The sequence below is a fragment of the Narcine bancroftii genome, chromosome 4, assembly GCF_036971445.1.
Source record: "Narcine bancroftii isolate sNarBan1 chromosome 4, sNarBan1.hap1, whole genome shotgun sequence".
Classification (NCBI taxonomy): Eukaryota; Metazoa; Chordata; class Chondrichthyes; order Torpediniformes; family Narcinidae; genus Narcine; species Narcine bancroftii.
Window position 1 is genome coordinate 205,239,003 of NC_091472.1, and position 23,763 is coordinate 205,262,765.

The 23,763-nt window shown below is 41.3% G+C and overlaps 1 protein-coding gene across 2 annotated transcripts in view; it reads right to left on the reverse strand.

The window, feature by feature from the left end:
- Window positions 1-23,763, reverse strand: part of lztr1 (leucine zipper like post translational regulator 1) — an 87,470-nt gene that overhangs the window by 34,443 nt on the left and 29,264 nt on the right. For both annotated transcript variants that reach the window (XM_069933735.1, XM_069933734.1), the window contains exons 7-11: window positions 22,278-22,335; window positions 15,794-15,933; window positions 14,074-14,275; window positions 11,019-11,063; window positions 4,108-4,218 (exon numbers count right to left, since the gene is read on the reverse strand). In XM_069933735.1, the coding sequence (XP_069789836.1) occupies window positions 4,108-4,218; window positions 11,019-11,063; window positions 14,074-14,275; window positions 15,794-15,933; window positions 22,278-22,335 (556 nt within the window). The remainder of the gene's footprint in view (window positions 1-4,107; window positions 4,219-11,018; window positions 11,064-14,073; window positions 14,276-15,793; window positions 15,934-22,277; window positions 22,336-23,763) is intronic.

Sequence of the window (23,763 nt, forward strand, 5' to 3'; positions counted from 1 at the left end):
AGGGTGGTGAAGAAGGGTTTTGGTATGCTGCCCTTTATAAATCAAAGCATAGAATATAGGAGGTGGGAAGTGATGTTGAGACTGTTCAAGGCATTGGTGAGGCCAAATTTAGAATATTGTGTACAGTTCTGGTCACTGAATTATAGGAAGGATATCAACAAGGTAGAGAGAGGGCAGAGAAGATTTACGAAAATGTTACCTGGGTTTCAGAATATAGATTTCAAAAAAAGATTGAGAGATTAGGTCTTGGAGCACAGAAGGTTGAGGGGGGGATTTGATAGAGGTATTTAAGATTACGAGGGGGATAGATAGCGTTGATGTGGATCGGCTTTTTCCCTTGAGGATAGGAGAGATTGAAACAAGAGGTCATGAGTTAAGAGTTAAGGGGCAAAGGTTTAGAAGTAACATGAGGGGGGGACTTCTTCACTCAGAGAGTGGTAGCTGTGTGGAATGAGCTTCTGGGAGAAGTAGTGGCGGCAGGGTCCATTTTGTCATTTAAGGAAAAATTGGACAGGTATATGGATGTGAGGGGAATGGAGGGTTATGGGCAGGGTGCAGGTAGGTGGGACTAGAGGAGTGTACTTGATTCGGTGCAGATTAAAAGGGCCGAGATGGCCTGGTTCCGAGCTGTAATTGTTATATGGTTATATATATGGAAATCTCCCTACTCCACAAGATTTGTACCACCAGTTGTTACTCCTCCACCACTAGACTCCTAAACAAACTCTTAAGGACTCTTACTTTCCACTTTATTTATTGTTCAATATTTATTTTCTGTATAGCACAGTTTGTTTGTTTATATTTATTTCTTTGCTTATATTTCTCTCCTTTGTATATACATCTGGTAAGTAGAAATTCTGCCCGGCCCACAGGTAAAAGAATCTCAGGGTTGTATGTGATGTCATGCATAAATCTGAACTTTTGAACACTTCGATTCTCACCACAAGTCCAAATGCTGCTTTAGCATTTTTGTTTGGTTTGCTGCCTTGCGCCATTGTTTTTAAGAGATCGATTAATCTGTATTCCTTAATCCTCCTGCTCTACCTCAATCAGAACTACGGTTAGCAGTGGAACAATGTACAGTAAATAGATGAGTACTGTCAAAGTAACAAGAATTCAATGGAGAGCAAAGGAAATGCTCTTTTTTTAATGTTTTTATTTCAAATGGCAGTTTCTGTACAAGATTCTGTCAATTTTGGAGGAAGTTAATGGAAAAGCAATCAGAATTTACAAAAGAACTGGAGAAACTCAGGTCACGCAAGGAAGTAAAGGGACATCAACGTTTTAGGCCTGAGCCATTTGTCAAGGTTTGATTAAAAAAACAGGCAGGGGCCTGAATAAAAAGGTGAGGGGAGGAAGGAAGAAGGGGGAGGTGCACAGACCAATAGGCAAGAGGCCAGAGGTGGATATGGCTGGGAGGGAAGAAGAGAAAAACAAGTTGAGGTGATGGGGGAGAGTGCCTTCTCTGAATGGAGAGGGAAAGGGGTGGGGAGCTAGAGGAAAGAAGGGGGGGAAATCAGAAAGAGAGAGCGAGAGAGAAGGACATATGGAAATTGGAGAAGTCGATGTTAATGCTTCTGGTTGGACAGTGCCCAGACAGAATATCAAGTGTTGTTCCTCCAATTTGTGTGCAACCTCAGTTTGGCAGTGCATGAGACCATGGTCAGACATGTCAGTGAGGGAATGGGCTGTGGAACTGAAATGGTTGGCCACAGTGGAAGGTGCACAATGAAACCATCTCCAAGTCTGCATCCAGTCTCTCTGATGTAGAGGAGGCCACGTTGGAAGTGCCAGATGCAGTAGACGATCCCTGCAGATTCACATGAAGCTTTGCTTCGCTTGGAAGGACTGTTTGGGGCCTCAAGTGGTGATGAGGGAGGAGGTGTGGGCGCAAGTGGAGCATCTCCTGTGGACACAGGGATAGGTGCCAAGGGGACAATTGGTGGGAAGGGAGGAGTGAATGAAGGACTCCTGGAGGGTCCAGTCCTTGCAGCAAGTACAGAGGGAAAGATATGTCTGGCGGTGGTGCAAATTGCAAAGATATAATGTAGGATGCAGAGGCTGGTGGAATGGGAGGTGAGGGCAAGGGGTATCCTGTCCTTGTTGCATCTAAAGTCAGAGGGGGCCTGGGCAGATGTGTCGGAAATAGAGGAGATGTGGGCAAGGGCTGTAGAGGGGAATCCACTTTTTTTTGACGGAGGAGGACATCTCAGATGTTTTAGAATTGAAGGCCTCATCCTCAAAGTAGATTCGATGGAGGCAGAGGAATTGAGAGAAACTAATAGAATCCTTACTTGGGACAGGGGGTGAAGTCGAGGTAAATGTGATGGGTTTGGAGAAAATGTTTGTAGAGTTTGTTGCCTGAGCTGGAGACAGAGAGATCGAGAAAGGGGAGAGTGTTGCCAGAGATGGGCAAAGTGAATTTGAGCTTGGGGGTGAAAGTTAGCAGCAAAGTGAATAAAGCTGATGAGCTCATCATGGACACTTGGGACAGCACCAAAAAGTAATCTTCAAAGTAGCGGAGGTAGATTTGGGGAGTTTTCCTCTGTAGCATGGATGACTCCATATTTTTCTAAAAATGGCAGTGCAGCTGGAGCTGCTGATCCGCTGAGCAGAGACATGGCAGTCCTCCGCAGGGTCCTACTGCCCAGCCAAACTATCGACGTCTCCATACAGGCTTGTTAAAGGAGCTGATGGTAGTTTACTTTAAAATCCTGTGACTGTGGGGTCCAGGCCCAAGATGGCGGCGGCAACGTTCGGCAGCAGCCAGAAGGGGTTGCAGACTCTGGAGAGACAGAGGACTGATGCTGGGCACAAGAAAACAGGGAGACCACCCCCCCACCCCCATTTGAGAAGGAGATGTAGAGGTGGTGGTCCAGTGACGGGCTCTGTGGCTGAAGAACACAGGCAGCGGGTTGTTGGTGACTCAAGGCGAGGTACCCAAGCAAGCTGTGGGCTGTTGGTGACTACAGTCAAAGAACTCACACCAGGCTGCAGACAGCTGGAAACTAGCTGAAGGGGTACCCTAGGTATCGGAACCTGGATGCAAGAGGGCGCTGAAGGCTTGCTGATCGTGTTGGGAGGTTCGGGTTGATGATGGTTTGGACCGAAGCCTTTGCGGCTGCAGAGGCTGGGGGAGCGCCGGAGACTCTAAGCAACTCTGAATGGTCTCTCTTTTCCTTCTCCTTCTCTGACTGGAAAGGGCAGCAGGTAATCTCTGCTAATAGTGAATCTTTGACTGCCTTATGGAATCTTGAGTCTTGAATATCAACCAAAAGGCAGACATAGCTGGCATCCTTGCAGGTACCCATGGCTACTCCTTTGATTTGGAGAAAGTGGGATGAGTGGGCTCCTGGCATGGGGAGGTTTTGGGGATCGGCGGCGGCCAGCATTTTTTTGGTGAGAATTAAACATTATTTTAATGCTTAAAAAGCCTTTACTTGTTGCTTGTTGTTGTATAAACACTGTTATGAGTGATTTGCTGTTGTTAATGGGCTGTTTTTAAAAAATGACCTGTTCTCCGAAAAACTATTTATCCAACATAGGCCCGGTCCCCACCATTTCAGATGATTGGAGTTGTACTGTAATTCTTTTGCCAATCATTTTTCTTTCATGTCCCTTAAATTCTTAACCTATCCCCATCTACCTTATCAATACACTTTGTGATTTGAAATGTGTCCATCAAACATCCTTGCTATTGTCACTGTACTATCCAGTCTATCCCTCGTCCTTGTAATCCCTTCAATTAGTCTCTTCTGCCTGCTCTCTAAAACCATTCCTTCTTTCCTGGTCCCAATCGTTGGCGAGGTAACAGCGTTGTGCTAACGTTGCACCAACTGTACGCCCTTATATTGTGTTTGCAGCTGTGATGCTTGATGTGTATCAATTATCTATAAATTGAGCTTCCAGCAGCATGCAAAAACATTCAGATTCATTTTTAAATTAAATGTTACAATTTAACATTGGTGCTTCAGTTTTACGGATTTCTCATTGTACATTCTTTAGGATTTTGTTCCTCTCCATAGCACAAGGTAATACTTACATAAAATATTTCCTAATAGGTACAACTGTGTATTTGTAAATGGAAGCTTTTGACTTATTTCTTACCTGAAAACGATACATCTCTCCACTCCTGACATTGTTGTCCACTGTTCCGCCAAAGATATACATTGCATCTGAAATAACTGCTGCAGCATGGAAAAGTCTTCCACTGGGCATCTGAAAAGAGAGACATACTTCCAAAGTCAAGTCACTGAACTTCACTTTACTTGGAGATTTTATATTTTAAACGAGTGAAATTCAACTGAAAAAAAAATTGTGTCTGCTGTGAATGGAAATGGTAAGAACTTTTACATTTATACACTTTTGTCAATTGCAAAAATCAGCCATTACTGGTCAAGACATTTGTAAAAGGTAAAACCTATTCTTTTCAGTTATATTAAACAGTGGCAAGTCAGTTGAAAATTGAATGCATTAAATTTCTTCATTTTCAAAAATACATGTTATTTACAACACTCACAGCAAATATAATACATATTTCATTCTCCTTGCAGCAGTTCAACTAATTATATGGTCATGTAGCACAAAACTGTACCCTTCTGTTCACCATGCCCATGCCTTCCCTTTTGGCCATCTCTACTGATCCTATTTGTCTGCAAAAGAGTTCAGATTTATTGTCAAAGTACATACAGGACATCATGAGATTCCTTTCTCCTGCGGGCGTAGTGGAATTACCATGAATTGGTAATGCAAAAAATAAACTGTACATAATGTAAACATATAAACAAAGAGATCTGTAAACAGATAACGAATGTCAACAAACTGTCAGAGAACAAAAAATATCAATAAAGTCCCCAAGTCAGAGTCCTTAAAAGAGTCCCTGAGTTTGTTGTTGAGGAGTCTGATGGGGGGGGGGAAGGATAGTAGCTGTTCCTGAACCAAGGGGTGCGAGTCTTGTGACACCGATACCTCTCTCCTGATGGCAGCAGCGAGAACAGAGCGTCTGCTGGGTGGTGTGGATCCTTGATGATTGCTGCTGCTCTCTGATGGCAGTGTAGATGTTCTCGATGGTGGGGAGGGTTTTGCCTGTGATGTCCTGGGCTGTGTCCATTACCTTTTGATGGGGTTTACCATTGAGGTATTGGTGTTCCCATACCAGACTGTGATGCAGCTGGTCAGCACACTTTCCGCCACAACTCTGTAGAACAATTTGCCAGGGATTTCTGATGTTCTGCCAAACCTTTGCAAACTCCCAAGGAAGTAGATGTGCTGATGTGCTTTCTTCATGATGCCATGGGTGTGTTGGGCCAGGAAAGATCCTCTGAGATGGTGACTCACAAGAACTTAAATTTGCTCACCTTCTCCACCTCTGATCCCCTATTGATCCCTGGATTGTATCCCTCTGGCTTTCCCTTCCTGAAATCAACAATTAGCTCCTTAGTTTTGGTGATATTGAGTTGATGGTGCACCGTTCAGCCAAGTTTTCAATCTCTCTCTTGTATGCTGAGTCATCTCCATCCTTTATACAACCCACTACTGTGGGATCACCAGCAAATCTGTAGATAGTACAATCTGTACTATCTGTACAATCTGTAGATTGTATTGAACCACACAGTTCAAAGTGTAAAGTGATTAGAGCAGGGGGCTAAGAACACAGCCCTGTGGTGCTCTGGTACTGATAGAGATTGAGGAGGAGATGTTCTTACCCAATTTTCACTGATTGTGGTCTGGAGGGGAGGAAATGCATGACCCAATTGCACAGTGGGGTGTTAACCCCAATTCTTGGAGCTTGCTGATCAGTTTTGAGGGGATGATGATGTTAAATGCTAAACTGTAGTTGATAAAGAGCATCCTGCTGTCCAGGTGTTCCAGGGCTTTCAGTAGGGCCAGTGAGATGATATCAGCCATAGACCTGTTACTACAATAGATGTTACTACAATAGATCCATGTTACGGCTCAGACATAAGTTGATCTGCTTCATCATCCGCCTTTCAAAACACTTCATCACTGTTGATGTCAGTGCCACTGGTCGTACCCTTCAAAACCTACCCTATTTGTGCCTGTCTAATTTGGAGTACTGTTTGCAGTTTTGGTCACCGCATTACAAAAAGGATGTGGAGGCTTTGGAGAGGTGCAAAAGAGGTTTACCAGGATCTTGCCTGGGTTTTTGCTACAAGGTTCAACATGGCTTGTTTTTGAAGGGGTTGAGGGAGGTGGGGGAAGGAATCTGCTATTTAAAATTATGACTCATAGAGTGGCATAACATTTATACAGACACATGAACTGGCAAGAAATAGAGATGTATGGGCCTTGCACAGATAGATGAATTTAATTTAGATTGCTAGCACAACTGGCACAATCCTCTGAAGTACACTTCTCTGCAATCCTATACATTATTGTGTAATCTTTTATCTGAAATATTTAATCCCTGAAGCCATTCTTGTGAAGAAAAAGAGAAGGTGAAACCTTCAGTGGATGCAGAATGTTTAGATTTTCAAAATGCTTCCATGACATTCCACAAAAGTGGTGCTTGCAAAAGCAAGGGCAAATAAAGTTGTGGATAATGCATTAGTTTCATATGATTAGTTACAGGACACAAATCAGAGTGTAGAAATAAAAAGATCATTTTAGATTGAGAGACCAATACAGAAACATCTGTTCTACAATCCCAACTATTTACCGTCCATGTTAAAAAGTTAAATAAAATACATTTGGCTTCTTTGTCGAAAGCAATCAATATAGCAAACTGAAGTCGCAGAATAAAGCTGCAAAAGGATACAGGTAGATTAAATGAGGGCACAAGGAAGATGAAGACCAAAGTGGTGACCGTGTTCAGTTTGTATGAAGAACAGAAAATCAATTCCACACCCTTTCTCCAGCTTCCCCCACCCCAAGGTACCAATATAGTATCTTTGACATACAGTAAAATCCCTAGTATTTGGCCCCTATGGGGATTGGTAGATGCCGGATAAGTGTATAATTTTGGTTGCTTGAGACTTGCTCTTACAATGCTGAACTAAGACACCTGCATTAAGAATAAACAGTTTAAAAGACAAAAATACTACACTGCACTTCCACTGAACAAATTTCACTTGTATGAATATCCAAACCCCAAAGCATTTATTTGAATTTGAGTCACATTCTTTGAAAACCTTTAACCATCGCTGCAATCGACAGGTTCCCCCCCTCCCCGCCATGGAGCTGACGAAAGACAAACAATAACATTATTGATAATTAACACCAATCCCCTCCCCTCCCCCCATCACAAGTTTACTGATGAAGTCTCTGATTGGGGTGACACTTACTAAGCAGGGATAAGGAGACACTTTAAGAGAGTCACCCCAACGGCGAGCGGTATCAACCAGCTCTTCGTCCTGGGCGACGCCATTACTGTTTCACACAACTTTATTCAAACAGCTACTATAAGCAAAGCACGACCCAGGCTGATTATTTGCTCCAATCTTCACCAAAGGTTTATGTGTTACTTCAGAGGACATTTACAATTTTAAACTCATATTTTTTAATTTATTATTTTTTTCCACATTTATTAAAAATTTATTTTCCTCTATTTTTTTTTGCTGGTTGCTTGAATTCCGGATACCAGGGATACCCTTTTACTGTACTAAAAGGGAGAGGGCATGAGTATTTCAAACCTGCTGACTCTTGCTTTAAATGATTGAGGCTGAGGAAAAGCACAAATTGTGTGCAACCACCCTGCACTTCCTCCACTTCCGCCAAAAAATACTCAGCTTAGATTTCAACCACACGCTGCCATAAATTTGAATTCTCTCGCATTTGAAACAGGCTTCAGACATTTTTTAAAATTGTACAATCGACTCCTGAAAACACGGACATGTGTTCCACTGTGTACTCTGTCAGTCAACGGACTGCTTTTTCGATACGGTAAGAAACTCCTCAGAGCTAGTGTTGAAAAATATAAAACAATTGTAACAAAATGAAAATACCTCAGCTTTCACTGCAAGAAGATAATAAAATCTTGCTGTACCTGCATCGGGCTCGTGAGACCACGTTTAAGTGTACTGTGTCTCCATACCTAGTGAAAGGTACATTTTCAATAGAGATTGTGTAACCCATGCTCACCAAGTCGATTTCAGATATAATAGGATTGCCCTACTGGGAGGGGTCTTACTAGGATTGGCCTGATGTTTGAAGAACCAAGACAAGATCTTATTAAAAATGATATACCATGAGAGGGCATGACCTGCCAAAAAAAAAAGAATTGAGATCAACAGCTTTTCATGAGCCTTGACTGAATTCTTAGAGGATGTAACAAAGAATGTGGATGTAGTGCATGTGGATTTCTGTAAGGATCCCCATGCAGGGCTCATTGGAGGGCATGGAATCCAAGGAGGCCTTGTTTTTGTGGACAAAGAGTTGGTTTGCCCAGAGAAGGAAGAGGGTGCTTGCAGATAGTTCATATTCTGCATGGAGGTCGGTGATGTTCCATAGGGATCTGTCCCGGGAATCCTCCAATTTGGGATTTTTATAAATGACCTGGGTGCAAAAGTGGCAGGGTGGGTTAGCAAGTTTGCAGATTACATGAAAGTGGATGGGGTTGCAGATTGAGTGGAGGGTTGCCAGAGGTTACAAAGGGACACTGATAGGGTGCAAGGCTGGGCTGAAAAGTGGCTAATGGAAACTTCCAAGGATGCTGCCTTGATTGGAGAGTCATCTAAACAGGATAGATTGAGTGAATTTGGTTTTTTTTCTCCTTGGAGTGATGGAGGATGAAGGGTGACCTGATAGAGGTGTATAAGCTGATAAGAGGATGACCAGAGGCTTTCCCCCCAGGACTGAAATGACTATCAATAGGGATTATAGATTCAAGGTGCAGGGGGGAATGCAAGAGGTAGGGTGCATGGAACGCACTACCGGCATTCCAGTGGTGGAGGCAGGTATAATAGGATCTTCTTAGAGATTATTATAGGTATACAGAACTAAGAAAAATGGAGGGTTATGCAGTGGGAAAATTCTGGGCAGTTGAGGGAATGGGTTGTTCAGTTGGCACAATATTGTGGGCAAAATGGCCTGTTATGATTTCTATGTTTCACGTTTCTAAGGGAATTGGTCATTATTTACTGAGTTGATAAGAATTCATAAAGAAGAATCCTTACAGGGCTTTGGGTCCTCAAGTTCATATTTGAAGTTAGCATTGACAAATGTCTGGGCTTACTCATGCACCTCGTTTTATGTTTCAACTTCAGCAAAACAAACTTTGTGGTTCTTTAATCTGTGCCCAGGTAATGAGAATTCTTGTTCTTTTATTGATACCTACATTAAAATCATAGAGGATTTATAAGGCAGAAAGGCCTGTTACTTTATGACAAAAATGAACAGAATCCTTTCAAAAATAAAAGTTATGCATTTAGTTGGGCAAACACAATATTATCATGCATAGGAAAATTACTTCTACTGGATCAATGCAGTTTGAGCAGAAAATTAAATAGGAATGTTTAGAGCAGGAATCCCTGAGAAGTAGTCATTTATTTTGGAAGCAGTCCTTGTTGAGCGAATACATGACCAGCTGCGTCATGGTCTGGTATGGGGACACCAATACCCCTCAAAAAGGTGGACACAGCCCAGGACATCAAAGTCAAAACCCTCCCCACTATCGAGAACATCTACAGGGAGAGCAGCTGCAATCATCATGGATCCACATCACCCACCTTGCGCTCTGTTCTCGCTGCTGCCATCAGGAAAGAGATATCGGTGCCACGAGACTCGCACCACCAGGTTCAGGAGCAGGTGCTATCCCTCCACCATCAGACTCCGCAACACAAACTCAATCAGGGACTCTTACTTTTGCACTTTTATTGATTTTTTTAAAATTCTCTGCATTGCAGTTTGTTTACATTTGTTATCTGTTTACAGTTCTTTATTTGTTTACATGTATACGCTGTGAAGTTTTTTTTGCGCTACCAATAAGTGGTAATTCTGCCTGGCCCACAGAGAAAATCTCAGGGTTGTATGTGATATCATGTATGTGCTCTTGACAAGAAATCTGAATCTGAAGTAGTTCGTTGATGATGCTAACACTGAGAATTTTAACAAAAGGAGTGACAAGTGTGGTAATGACACAAGTCTGCATGAGATTTCTGCCACATACTACTGTCCATGGTCTTCAACAGCAGATGTGATTTGGCTGCACAATGCTCACACGGGGGTAGGATAATACCAATAGGTCTGATACCCTGCACGTTTCGCTGAGCACAGGAATTGAGAGCAAAATAAGCAATAACATCCAATGCGTTCAAGAAAAATTCTGTATTGTAAATGCAGAGTGGTCCAGATGCAGGGCCAAAATAAACACGCTTGCAAGATTTCTGTCTCTCCACGCACAAGGAAAGGATTATTATTAATGAGTGGCAATCTGAAAGAAAAGCTTTTATGCTGGTTATAGATAATAGCTGCTCTTCCTTTTCCAGAGGAAGTGCTCAGTGAAACAAAAATGACAATCTTTGCATCTAACAAGTGAATAAAGGAACTTCCTTAACCCGTGGGAAAGGTGCATTATGTTCCCAAAATACAACCTTTCTCACTGGTAGCATGCAGTTGACACCAAACTGGATAGCATAGGAATCAGCCCTTTGCGTCACGATGTCTGCACCAAACAAAACGTGTGTCTGCACATGACCTATTCCCTCCATTCCTGCATTAACAACATCTTAAATACTTATATTGTATCTGCTTCCACCACAACAGCTGGCAGCCCAGGCCTTTACCACGCTGCAGAAAAAAACGCATGCCCTACTAATCTCTTTCCCCCTTCACCTGAAATTCACATCCTCCAGTATGTGATATTTATACCCTGGGAAAAAGATTCTGATGGTCTGCCCCATCTACGTCGCTCATAATTTAATAAACCCATCAAGATTCTCCCTCACAATCCCCCTGTATGTTTAAATAGTATTCATTTCCTTTCCTTGGCAACAGTGAGCAGAGTTCATAAATTCAAATTTGACACAAATAACGTAGCACCAATAGATTAGACAACTTACCATGAAATCAGGATCATAGGTTGCCTCCGTGTACAAATTGCTTCCCTATATTTTGAAGACAGTAAATTATAAATGAAGGTGAGATTCAGACACCGATATATATTTTAAAAAATCACAGCTAAAAGTGGTTGGAGATGAAGAAGCATATTAGAAAAATATTAAGAGATAAATAGAATGGGAAGAAACCTGCAAATACTTTGAAGAGTGACACAGATCAATTGGACTCAAGGACTTGTAGGCACCACCGGCATCACTAGGGGGTTGCAGACTGCACTGGATGACACCAGAGGGAGTGAGACCAAAATGACTGTCTATAAAATGTTCGTGCAGTGCTTCAGCAGAAATTTATTATTTTTGATAAAGATATCCCTGTAGTTAGTTATAACAACAAAAACATTTTTCATCAGCCCAGCTTACATGTATCAAAATTCCTACAAGGATAAAACTCGATGCTCATTTCCTTTTTGAACCTTTTAATGCGCTCTGGCCAGAGATATTATTCCCCAATGACGACGATGCTTCAAATCACGTGGTTTTGTCTGCACGTGCCACAAGCACGCACTATTATTTTCGTTGCTGCCGGTGTTCTTATAGTTGCTGCTTTTGTCAAATTTTCTGGTGTTGTAGCTACATTATTGTAATCAATAGTATTTGTGAACTATCAGTAACTTTTTTGAGAGCGAAGTTGTATGATATTGTAATGTAAATGTGTAATTTAAATTTTGCTGCTTGTTTACCTCACTACTATTGCCGTTAAATTCGGTGATCTACGGGAATTACGATTTCCGAGTGACATTAGTACAAAAAACATTACTGAGGATTCTGTATGGTCTGGTATGGGAAGAGGTCCATGGAGGGGGTAGGGGTGTGCATGACACACCATGAGTTACCACACTGGGTAACCCTAGAAAACAAAATTAAGTACACAACTGTTACTCTTTAACTTTTCAATCTTGCTAGTGAGAAGAGGCGTGAAGAAGAAGAAAGGCAATATTCCACAGAGTGTTAACATTGTGGTACTCAGTTTTGCAATTTCAACGATTACACCAAATGGGGTGTTGTGAAATGGAGGTGGAGACTCATCAACACAGATCATGATGAGCATTTGCAATATCCCAAAGTGATTTTCAGTAAGAAACAAAATGCTGGTGACACATTGATGATAAGGTAAAGAGTGGGAATAAAGGGGGCCTTCTGTGATGGTCTGCCAGAGCCTAGTAGTGTTTCTCAGGGTCGATGTTCAGTCCACTATTTTTCATTTCATATGTCAACATTTTGGATGATGAAATTGAGAGTTCTGGGGCCAAGTTACAGGTGGAGAGGTGGGTAGTGTTGAGGAAGCAGGGATTCTGCAGAGGGACTTGGCCAGGTTGGGAGAATGGGCAATGAAGTGACAGATGGAATACAGCATAGGAAATGTATGGTCATGCACACTGGTAGCAGGAATAAAGGTGTATAATCGGAAAGGGGAAAGAACTCATAAAGTGGTGGTTCAAATGGACTTGGGCGTTCTCGTGCAGGATTCGTTAAAGGTTCACATGCAGATTGCGACAGTAATAAGGAAGTGAGGCTTTACAAGCTATTGGGCCAGACCACATTTGGGAGTATGTGTGGAGTTTTGGGCCCTATATCTGAGGAAGGACATGTTGGTGCTGGAAGGTCTAGAGGAGGTTTAGAGAATGACTACAGGGATGAGAGTGGACTTTGATGGTTCTGGGTGTATTCTTGGTGGAGTTCAGAAGCACGAGGGAAGCTCTTATTGAAACCTACTGAATGTTGAAAGGGCTGAATAGAGTATATGCAGAGAAGATGTTTCTAATGGTGGGAGAACCTAAGAGTATACTCTAGGACCAGCCTCAGAATAAAAGCCCATCCCTTTAGAACAGAGATGAGGAGACATTTCTTCTGCCAGAGGGTGCTGAATCTATGGTACTTGTTGAGACAGATGGTAGTGGAGGCCAAGTCATTAGGTAAATTTAAGTGGAGGGTTAGGGTTTTTAATGGTTATGAGGAGAATGAAGTGAGAGGAAACATACAATCAGTTATAACTTGAATGACAGGGCAGACCCGCTGGGCCAAATGAACTACTGTATATACTTGCGTAATAGTCGATCCCACGTAATAGTGACGCCCCTCCCCCACCCCTTTTTTCCTGATGCCCCAGTCACAGACTTTCTCCTAGGCTGGGCAGCCCACCTCAAATGCCAACTTACCACCCAGTCCCAGCCTTGAGCAACACGGTATGTCAAAAGTATGACTGGTGTAAAGGTTGACCTCCCCACCCCCAAAATTGACCTGAGAAAAATTGGTCCAAAAAACTCGACTATTACACGAGTATATTCGGTAATTCTGCTTTGACATCTTCTAATCACACTGTCTTCAGCCACACTTTGTTTTTAAATTTTGGAATAACAAATCTGGATGAGCTGTTTTGTAAATTGCTTGGCACTAAATAATATTATCTCATTAGTAATCTCAGGAGAAACATCCTTCAGGAACAACAAGCAACTTGAACAATTGGACAGAATCGTACAGAGCATTGACCAACGTGTTAAACAGTGATGCTCCAGTAGTTCTTTCAGAGGTGAGAGGATGACCCCGTGTAAAATTTCTACACGAACCATCATTTATGAATTAAAATGAAACCTACTGCAAAAGGAAAAGTAAGTCAACAAAAGGAGCTTGCATTCAAAGGTTAGCATGAAAATAATAGCTCCCAAGCCACAACCCTGTCAGGCCGAGAATACAAGTACCCCACAAAGGTGCAAGTAAACCTCACTTATTCAGGTTCCCTTGAATGTCTTTGCTTTCACAACAACCAATATCAGGAGGAAAAGAACGGAGCACATGCAGGGGAGGCGAGGTTCCATTCAAATCACTGCCGTGATTTGAACCTTCAAAGGGAATCTTTTCCAACATAAAATCATAACATGGTATTCATGGTTTGTTAATTACAATGAAGAAAAAACAATGATAACACGTCGATAAAAATATCTCGAAATACTCCGAAAGTTATATAATTTCTTCTACCCGGATGCTACAGAACACAACTCACCACACTGTCTGGACTGGGCTGAATGACCTCCCATGTCTGAGAGTCGACATCATAGCAATGTAGTTCATTAGGCAAGGTATTATCTGCAGCACCACCAAACACATAAAGATGCCTGTCAAACGCCACCATCGTGTGGCCATATCGTCTTTGAGGTGGCGGAGGAGAGCCTCGGAGTAAATGTTCAGTGGGAATCCTCGTCCAGCTGCACACGAATGTAAAACAGAGTTAAATTATTTGTAGTGATTTAAATATAAACAAACAAAATCAGCACAGGTTTTATCAGCCAATGGGACAACATCAAACCAATAACGATGCTGAATTTTTAACTTGTATATCTCCCTTCACAAGGAAGTCCAGAGAACAATGTGAAACACGAAAATCTGCAGGCACTATGATTGTAGTGAAACGACATAAATGCTGGAGGAACTCTGCACATCATGCAGTGTCCACAGGAGGTATAAGAGCTATAACTGATGTTTCAGGTCTGAGCCCTTCAAGGTATGAGCAAAATGCAGGTTGGTCCCTGAATAAATAGGCTGAGTTGCGAAAGGAAGAAAAAACATGGCTAGGAGGACAAGGAGATGAGAATTGATCAGGGGAGAGGCGTGGCTCTGTGAATGCAGAGGTGGAGAAAGAGGGAAAGAAAGAGAGAACTAGAGAAAAGGAGAATTAGGAATAGGGGAAAGGGGAGAGACAGTCAGGGGGCAACGGAAACCAGAAAAGTCGATATCCATGCCATCTGGTTGGGAGGGTGTCCAAACCGAATACAAAGTGTTGTTCCTCCAATCTGAGGGCAGCCCCAGTCAAGCAGTGCACGAGATCATGGACGATCTCGAGAACACTGGCTTTGTTCCAAGTGTTTCAAATGAAGACTCACTGAGTGGAAAATATTTTGGCATATTACCACAGGCCCCTTGAGGTGAGAAATAGCGGATTCAGTTGGAAAGCCAATCTGGTCTGTGCTTAGCACAAGACAACCCACTTGGTTCTTGGAATGGCTGCACTGAGTTCATTAACAGGGTGATTATCACTTAGTTGTTAGTGCACATTAACACAGTTCACACCAGTTAGGTGGTTAGTCACTAACTCATGCTCTCCAAGTTCTAATTTGCTGACTCAGAATAAACAAGAATACTGCAGAAACAGAACTGGTAAAAACCTGAAAAGCTATTCATTCATCAGAATGTAAATGGTGGTGAAATGATATCTGTTTGCACCAATTTTTCTCAATTGTAGTATGATAAATTATTGTAGACTAATAAAGAAGTGATATAGGGCAACATTGAAAAATGTAGGTTGTAGGTCAATTGGGTGTAATTGGGCAGCTCAGGCTCGTGGGTCGAAAGGGCCGTTACTGTGCCGCATGTTCAAATTTAAACAAAACTCAATTCAATAGTAAGTGGGAAAAGAGCTTAAAAAAAAGATCATGTATGATAGCAGTTAAGAGGTTTTCTCTGAAAATAAACATCTTCCTTATGCTCAGTAAAGACATTCTTATTACTCCCAAATGACCTCTGCCACAAAATGTGTGTTGCTGAGTAAGGGAGAGAATGGCTGCATCAGCATTTGATGAGAAAACAATTGTTCCTTTTCTGAATCCCTAAATCACATCTTTCCTGACCAGAGTTTCCTTTCCTTGGGACCTCTGGCACTTGAATAAGAACTGCAGTGGTTTATTAAGAATAACAGTGATTAGAAAGAATAACGATTGAACACATACACTTTTTCCATGAATTCAAATTGAAAAAGATTGTTGGTGATCTTTGCTCCACTCTGTCCTGAGAAAACAAACATCTTGTCCTTGCAGACAGCCACAGGAAAATTACAACACGATGGTGGGATCTCTCCACTCTGCTCAATCTATTAACAACAGACACAGCAGATTTTACTTGTGATTACAGACTGCAGACATGTTTTTCAAACTGAATGGCTTAGACATTTGCTATTCCTCTAGAAATGAATGCCAACACTGCATTCATTTTCTTCGCTGCCGACTCAATCTGGAGGTCAACCTTTAGGGCATCCTGCACAAGGACTCCTGGGAAGGCTGATAGTAACCCCAAAGTGAATTGCAGGAATCCAGAAGAAAATTTAAAAAACTAGAATGGAAGGAAAGGTTCAGTGTGAATGTTGATTAACTAAAAAAATGAACAGGTCTTTATAAAGATAAAAGAGAAAGATATTTTAAAGCCAAAAATAAGATCTAAGGGAGGCACAAGGTTATCTCAACACACTAAATGAGTATCTTGCATCTTTATTAGTGAAGCAGATGTTGACAATGTGGCTGTAAAGTTACTAGTTATATCGAAAAGGACTGAAAACAAGGAGCAGGTAGCTCTCAAAGTAGAAAAATGTCTGATTCAAATGGGTTACTGAGGGAACTGGCCACAACCTTTTAAATCTCTCTGGATTTGCTAAAAAAGGACTGTGGGTCTCGTATCTAACACTTTACTTAAGGCAAATCAGCATCTCCTGTCTAGTTAATTTTGACACTGGGCAAATTTTTGGAGATAATCACCAAGAAAAAAACATGAATTGGGTAAATTAATACAAGTCAACACAGAAAAGGCAAATTGTGCTTGGCTAAAAAGGAATTTTGTCCTTATAGCTGTGAGTTTTAGAAAAAAAGTGCACCTGAACCTTAAAGTTTTTTTTTGTCAGAGTTCACATGCTGTCAGCAACATTAAAGATATTGGAATTACAGAGATATTAGCAGCATGAATATGCAATTAGCTACAGGACAGAAAGCAGAGAATTTAGGTTAACGTTTCTTCATCGACAAAACATGTATCTGGAGGGTCCACTTTAATTCTGTCAAATATTAATTACATGGTTTTAGAGGGCACAATTTTATAGTATTCTGTTGTAATAAAATTCAGACAAATGAAACAAAGGTAATAAATACAGTGATAGATCAGACCTTTTGGAAGCATGTTGAACTGTGCTACATATACAAATACATTTTGCTTGATAGAGTGGCAATATACACTAAATGGTACAATACTGAAGGGTACACAGAGACAGAGTGTAGCAAGAAAAACTGGGATGACATTCACAGAAAGCACGTGGAATCCTTCAATGCAAGTCGAGAAGAAAGAAGTCATGCTCAAGACTGATAAAGCACTGGTTGGATGTAACTGAAAATAGTTCAATTGATTTGATCATCACTCAGAGAAGAATGTCTAATTCTTGGAAGGGCGCACAAAAGATATTGCAGCACAGGTATTAAAGGAGTTCAAATATGTTGGTACACAGGATCAGCTGAGATTAATTCTCCTTAGGAAAGAGCAGGGAAAGCAATTTGATTGAAACCGAGAAAGGCACAAAATAGGCCGTTTGGCCCTTTGACATTACTCTGCCATTCAATGGGTGATAGCATATTGCAGTTCTCCCTCCATACACCTTGATTCGTTGAGAAAACTACCTCCTTAAATATACTCAGTGACATGTCCCCTAGTGCACTCTGTGGTAGAGAATTTCAGATTCACCATCCTCCACATCTGTCTTCAACGACTAACCCTGTATCCAAGGACTGTGACCCTTATTCTAAATTCCCCAGCACAAGGGAAGCATTCTTCCTGAATACAGTTTATATACCTCCTTAGAATTTTGTAAACTTTAAATGAGATCTACTCGCATTCTTCCAAACTGTACTAAGTACAACTGAGTTAACCTCATGTGACTCCTGGGAAGGCAAGATTGTCAATCTGGTCAGCCTTTGCTGCAGTTTCTCTGTGCAAAATGGAAAGAAGTTCAAAACTGAACAGAATATGACAGATATGGTCGCACCAATAACCGTGACAAAACTTCTTGCAATTAAGACAACTTAACATTTATCTCATGACCCTCTGGCTAAAGAAATTTTTCCACATTTCTGTTTTAAATGGATGTCCTTTTATCCTGAAATTGTGGCTTCTTGTCCTAGACTCCCCTGCCATGGGACACAACTTCATCACATCCACCCTGTCCAGGCCTTTCGCCATTTGAAATGTCTTTATGAGGTCACCCTCATCCTTCTGTACTCCAACAACTACAGTCCAAGAGATGACAAATGTTCCTCATATGCTAACCCTTTCATTCCTGATAGTATTCTAATAAATCTTTGAACCCTCTCCAATGCTTGCACATCCTTTCTCAAATAAGGTGCCCAAACTGTACACAGTACACCAAGTGAGGTCTCTCCAGCGCAATATAGTTTCAACATACCGTCCCTGCTCTTGTTTGCTATTCCTCTAGAAATGAATGCCAACACTGCATTCATTTTCTTCGCTGCCGACTCAATCTGGAGGTCAACCTTTAGGACATCCTGCACAAGGACTCCCAAGTCCCTTTGCACCTCCGAATTCTGAATTTTCTCCCCATCTAAATAATAGTCTGCCTATTTCTTGTATCAAAGTGTATGACTGTACACTTCCCAACATTGTATTTCATCTGCCATCTCTCTACCCGTTCTCTTAATTTATCCAAGTCTCTCTGCAGCTTTTCCATGTCTTCAGTGCCACCAGCTCTACCACTTATTTTGGTGTCATTTGCAAATTTAACCACAAACATCTATTCCATTATCCAAATCATTTATATAAAACGTAAAAAGAATTGGCCCCAACACTGACCGCTGAGGAACACCCCTAGTAACAGGCAACCAAGGTGAATAGAATCCCCTTATTTCCACTCTGTTTCTTGCCTATTAATCAAAATGCTCTACCCATGCTAAAATGCTTATTGTAATTCCATGAGCTCCTATTACGCAGCCTCATATGTGGCACCTTGTTGAAGGCCTTTTGAAAGTCCAAGTACACAACATCCACTGTTTGTTACCTCCTCAAAAAATTGTAGGTTTGTCAAGCATGATTTTCCTTTAAGGAAACCATGCTGACTTGGACCTATCTTATGATGCTCCTCTTGGTACTCCGTTACCTCATTTTTGACAATTGATTCCAACATCTTCCCAACTACCGATGTTAAACTAATAGGCTTTTCTGCTGCCTCCTTCCCTTCTTAAACAGTAGAGTGACATTTGCGATTCTCCAGTCATCTGGATCCATGCCAGACTCCATTGATTCCTGGAAGATCATTACTAATGCCACCACGATCTCTCAGCAACCTCCTTCAGAGCTCGAGGGTGAATTCCATCCAGTCTGAGAGAGACTTATCTAACCTAAGACTATTTAGCTTCCCAAGTACCTTCTCTCTCATGATCTTGAAAGCACTCACTTCACTTCCCAGAGACCCTTGAGAGTCTGGAAAGTTACTAATGTCTTCTACTGTGAAAACTGATCCAAAATATTCATTCATTTCCTCTGCCATCCCCTTGTTTCCCATTACTATCTCTCCAGCTTCATTTTCTAATGGTCCTACTTTCATCTCTTTTACTCATTATATACTTAAAAAAGCTTTCAGTATCTTCTTTGATATTATTTGCTAACCTCCTTTCATAATTTCTCTTTTCCTTCCTAATCACCTTCTTGGTTGTTTTCTCTGATTTTAAAAGTTTCCCAGCCCTCGACCTTCCCACTAATTTTTGCTTTATGTTGCAGACTAACAGCAATGGAAATTTACCAAGACAGTGCTATTTTTAAAACAATAAATTTATTAATAATGACTAATAACATCTTACTTAAATCTACCCCAACTATCCGCAAATATCCGTGTGTGTGTGTGTGTGTGTGTGTGTGTGTGTGATTACAGCTTAGGCACAATTCTGGAAAGTTATTCCCAATGTTCAGTCTTAGAAATCCTGTGTTGAAACTCAGACTTTTAAACTGATGCTCAGAAGTAATTAGGAAAGAGATGAGAGATTGAGTGATCAGACTGCTGAAAACTCACAAATCCATGTTGACTTGCTTCCAAAGAAGCATCCCTTCCCCTCTTCCTTGCTTAGGGGAAAAACGTGCGACTTCCACGATGCTTGCAAAACCCAGGCACGGGTCAGTCAAAATGACCACACAATGGTCACGATCCAGTGCAGGAATTCTATTTCCTGTACCCAGATATGGGTCAATCAAAATGACCTTTACAATGGCCATGGTGAATCAATAGTTCCTCTGACAAGGAGAATAATCTGAAATGTCCATTTCACACTGTCTTTCCACCTCTTTGTTTTCAGATGGCTGATCAATACTGAATTCTTTAAGTGCTCCAATCACATGACTAAAATCACATCTTTCTCACCATCTGTTTTTCCTGAATGAACAATCATTGTTCTTCTTCATTCTTCCAGAGCATCATTTTGTTTATAGTCAATACTTAACAGTGCTACTCTGTCTGTGAATGCTTGCAGCCTGCACCAACCCCCAAACTGAAACAGGAACTTGTAATCGTTTCCTCGTATTGCCTCTTTTGCTTTTACTTTGGCTTCAACTTCCCTTGTCAGCCACAACTGTCTCAGTTTTCCATTCAAAACTTTCTTTCCTTTTGGAATGTACCTGTCCTACACTTCCCTCATTTCTTGCAGAAACTCCAGCCATAGCTGATCTGCTGCCTTCCCTAATAGCTTGCTTTTCCAATCGACTTTGGCCAGATCCTCTCTTTATGAGTCTGTAATTTCCTTTACCCCACTGAAATACCGACACATCGGACTTTAGCCTCTCCTTTTCAAATTTCACAGTGAACTCAATCATATTGTGATTACTGCCTCCCAAGGGCCCCTTTACCATAAGCTCTCTAATCTCCTCTGATTCATTTGACAGCACCCAATCCAAAACAGTCACTCCCCTGGTGGGCTCATCAACAAGCTGCTCCAAAAAGCCAACCCGTAGGCATTCCACAAACTCTCTCTCCTGGGATCCCACACCGACTTGACTTTCCCAATCTAGTTTCATATTAAAAACCCCCATGATCATTGTAACGTTGTCCTTCTGACATGCCTTTTTAAAATTTCTTATTGTGTTTTGTAGTCCACCTCCCAGCTGCTGTTTGGAGCCATTAGGGTCCTTTTGCCTTTACTGTTCCTTAATTCAACCCAAAAGACTTTACCTTTTTTGATCCTTTATCCCTTCTTTCCAATTGTTTAATATTGTCCCTTACCAGCAGAGCCACGGCACCCCATCTACCTCCTTGCCTATCCCTCCGATACACTGCGTATCCTTGGACATTCAGCGTCCAATGACACCTATCCTTCAGCCACAACTCAGTAATGGCTACCACAATGTATCCTCCAATGCACTAACACAACTGATTCTGTATTCTTTGTAAATTTGTAATTATACTTGGCTCCCCCTCCCCTCCCCAATACAATTTATTGGGAAGAGAAGTTATAATCACAAACAATTTGGAAATAGTCAATAAAGAAAGCACTAATCCTAATGGAAGAGGAGTCAGTTCCCAGAGGATGCAGATTGAAAATAAAAAGCACAAGATATGGATGCTGTGGAAGTTTTTTTTTTAAATACAATGCAAAAATCAGATGGTGTGATTTGAAATTCATTACTTGGAAAGGGTAAGAGATGAGTGGGAAGAAGTGCAAAACAAAGTTATAAAATCAGATTCAATACTAACATACAATGTGGGAAAAGTATTAGAGGGCTGTGATGTTGGACTACCTTGCTAGTTCTTTCAAAGAATGGGCATAACAACTGAAGGACCTTCTGCAATACAATGAGTTTTATACCTAAAATTATCTCTTTATGGCTAACTATTGGACATATTCTCCAGCTAAATCTGAACACAGGCTCTCTCACATGAGGACAGTGATTTGGGAAAAAATGAAAAGAATTACCATTCCATTGGAAAATTTAATGAAAGCTTTAAAATGACATGACCTGGGACTAAGCAGCCAATGCACAAGCTACGTTAATCTTGCAAATGTCACACAGTAAAGATAAAATAGCAGCATATGTCCATAGAACCAAATACTAATAAATGTTAACTCCATTTTGCTGCTCCACTGAAAGTCTTTCCAAGGGATGCCTACCCTGGTGATGTTCTCTTGCTTCTCAATGTGCAGGAGAGAAAGAAGAGTAGAAAACACTCTGTTCTGCAACTCACCACAAGAATCACGTTTGGCTCTCGTTGTTGATGGCCCAAAACATTTTCTTTTATTTCCCTAAAAAGGATAACATGCATACTAACCCTGAGAAAAAAAAGTTACCCAGATACAAACAGCATGAAGTCTATTTCTAAAATCAAATAAAACAGCAGTAATAATCTCTGTGGCTTATTTATTTCAAGCTTTCACAACTGTTTTAATTCCAATGTGTGTAACTCACCTCATCCCAACATGCCATCTCCCTATCCTGGAGACCTATGGTCCACATATCATTCAATCTGAAAGAAGGAAAAGTATCGTTCTTTTATAGCCTGGTCAACAAAATTCTGTACAGAGGTGAGCACAATTGTAACGTTTTAGACACATTCATACAACCTCTCGTATACAAAAGGTTTAGAGCGCTATGGGCTAATTGCAGGTAAATAGGACTAACATAGGTAGACAATTTGCTTGGCATGGATAAGTTGAACCAAAGAGCCTATTTTGGTGCTGTATAATTCCATGACAATATAAAAAGGACAAAGTGAGCAGGTACATGGAAAACACTGTAAGTTGCAGGAGCTCTCTAAGTTGGGGGTGACCAAACTATGGCCCCCAGGCCAACTACAGCCTTTTGCCCATTTTTAAGTGGCCCAGGACGAATTTTAAAAATAAAATGGAATATAGTCCGTTAGAACACAGTCTATCACAGTAGAATGCACTGTATGTACATTGCACTTTGAAGAAACTACTAGACCGACTATTGCAATGATACTCATTGAAGAAAACTTTCACCCCAGTTGATTAAACATGGCAGAACTGAAAAGACAGAAAATAGTGAGGGAGTGTCGAAAATTTCAGACATGGTGGGAAAATGAATACTTTTTCACAGAAAAGGAAGTGTGTTTGTTTTTGCAAGGAATATGTCAACTTTAATAGCTTATCTTTAATAGCACAACTACAGAATTACACATTGCATCATAATCATTTCGGTGGGCACTTGGGCCATGAATGGCCTTGTTCCTTTCTTGATCTTTTCTCTGTTCTTATTTTGCACCTAGTATTTTATTCTGCACGACTTTTTGAATGAGTTTTACTGTACGGTTTTAAATTTAAAGAAAACTGCGCTGGCTTGAGAATATATTACTGTTCATTCATCATGGCAGAATCTAAATCAGGGGACCCTAATCTTTTAGCACCATTGACCCCTTCATGGAACCCTTGGTACCTCTTCGACTCCCAGGCATGGAATTATTGGGGTGGCAGTGGTGTTGGGTGGGTGGATGGTGGTGGCACCAGATAGGGGGCGGGGAGGGTGTGGCGACGACTTTGGACATATACCTCCTTCTGCTCCGTCAGTCCTTCGCTCACCATTATTAAGAGGCCGAAGCCAAATACAACATGGCGGACACCAAGGCCAGCTCTCGCGAGAGGTTGGGCCACCCCTGCCATAGGTGCTACTTTCAAAAGTTGGAATTGACTCTCCCCCCCTGGCATTTATCGACCTCTTGGATCATCCCATCGACCCCCCAGGGGTCAATATCAGCCACTTTGGAGAGCCCTAATCTAAATCATGGTGTTTCTCATCCAACAGCACAGAGGGAGGACCTTCATAAAAAGAAGTTTAAAAAGGCAGTTTATCACCACTTCAATGGCCCAAGTATTAGTAATGCAAATGATATCCACATCCTGAAAGTGAATAAAAATTTTACACAATACCAATTCAA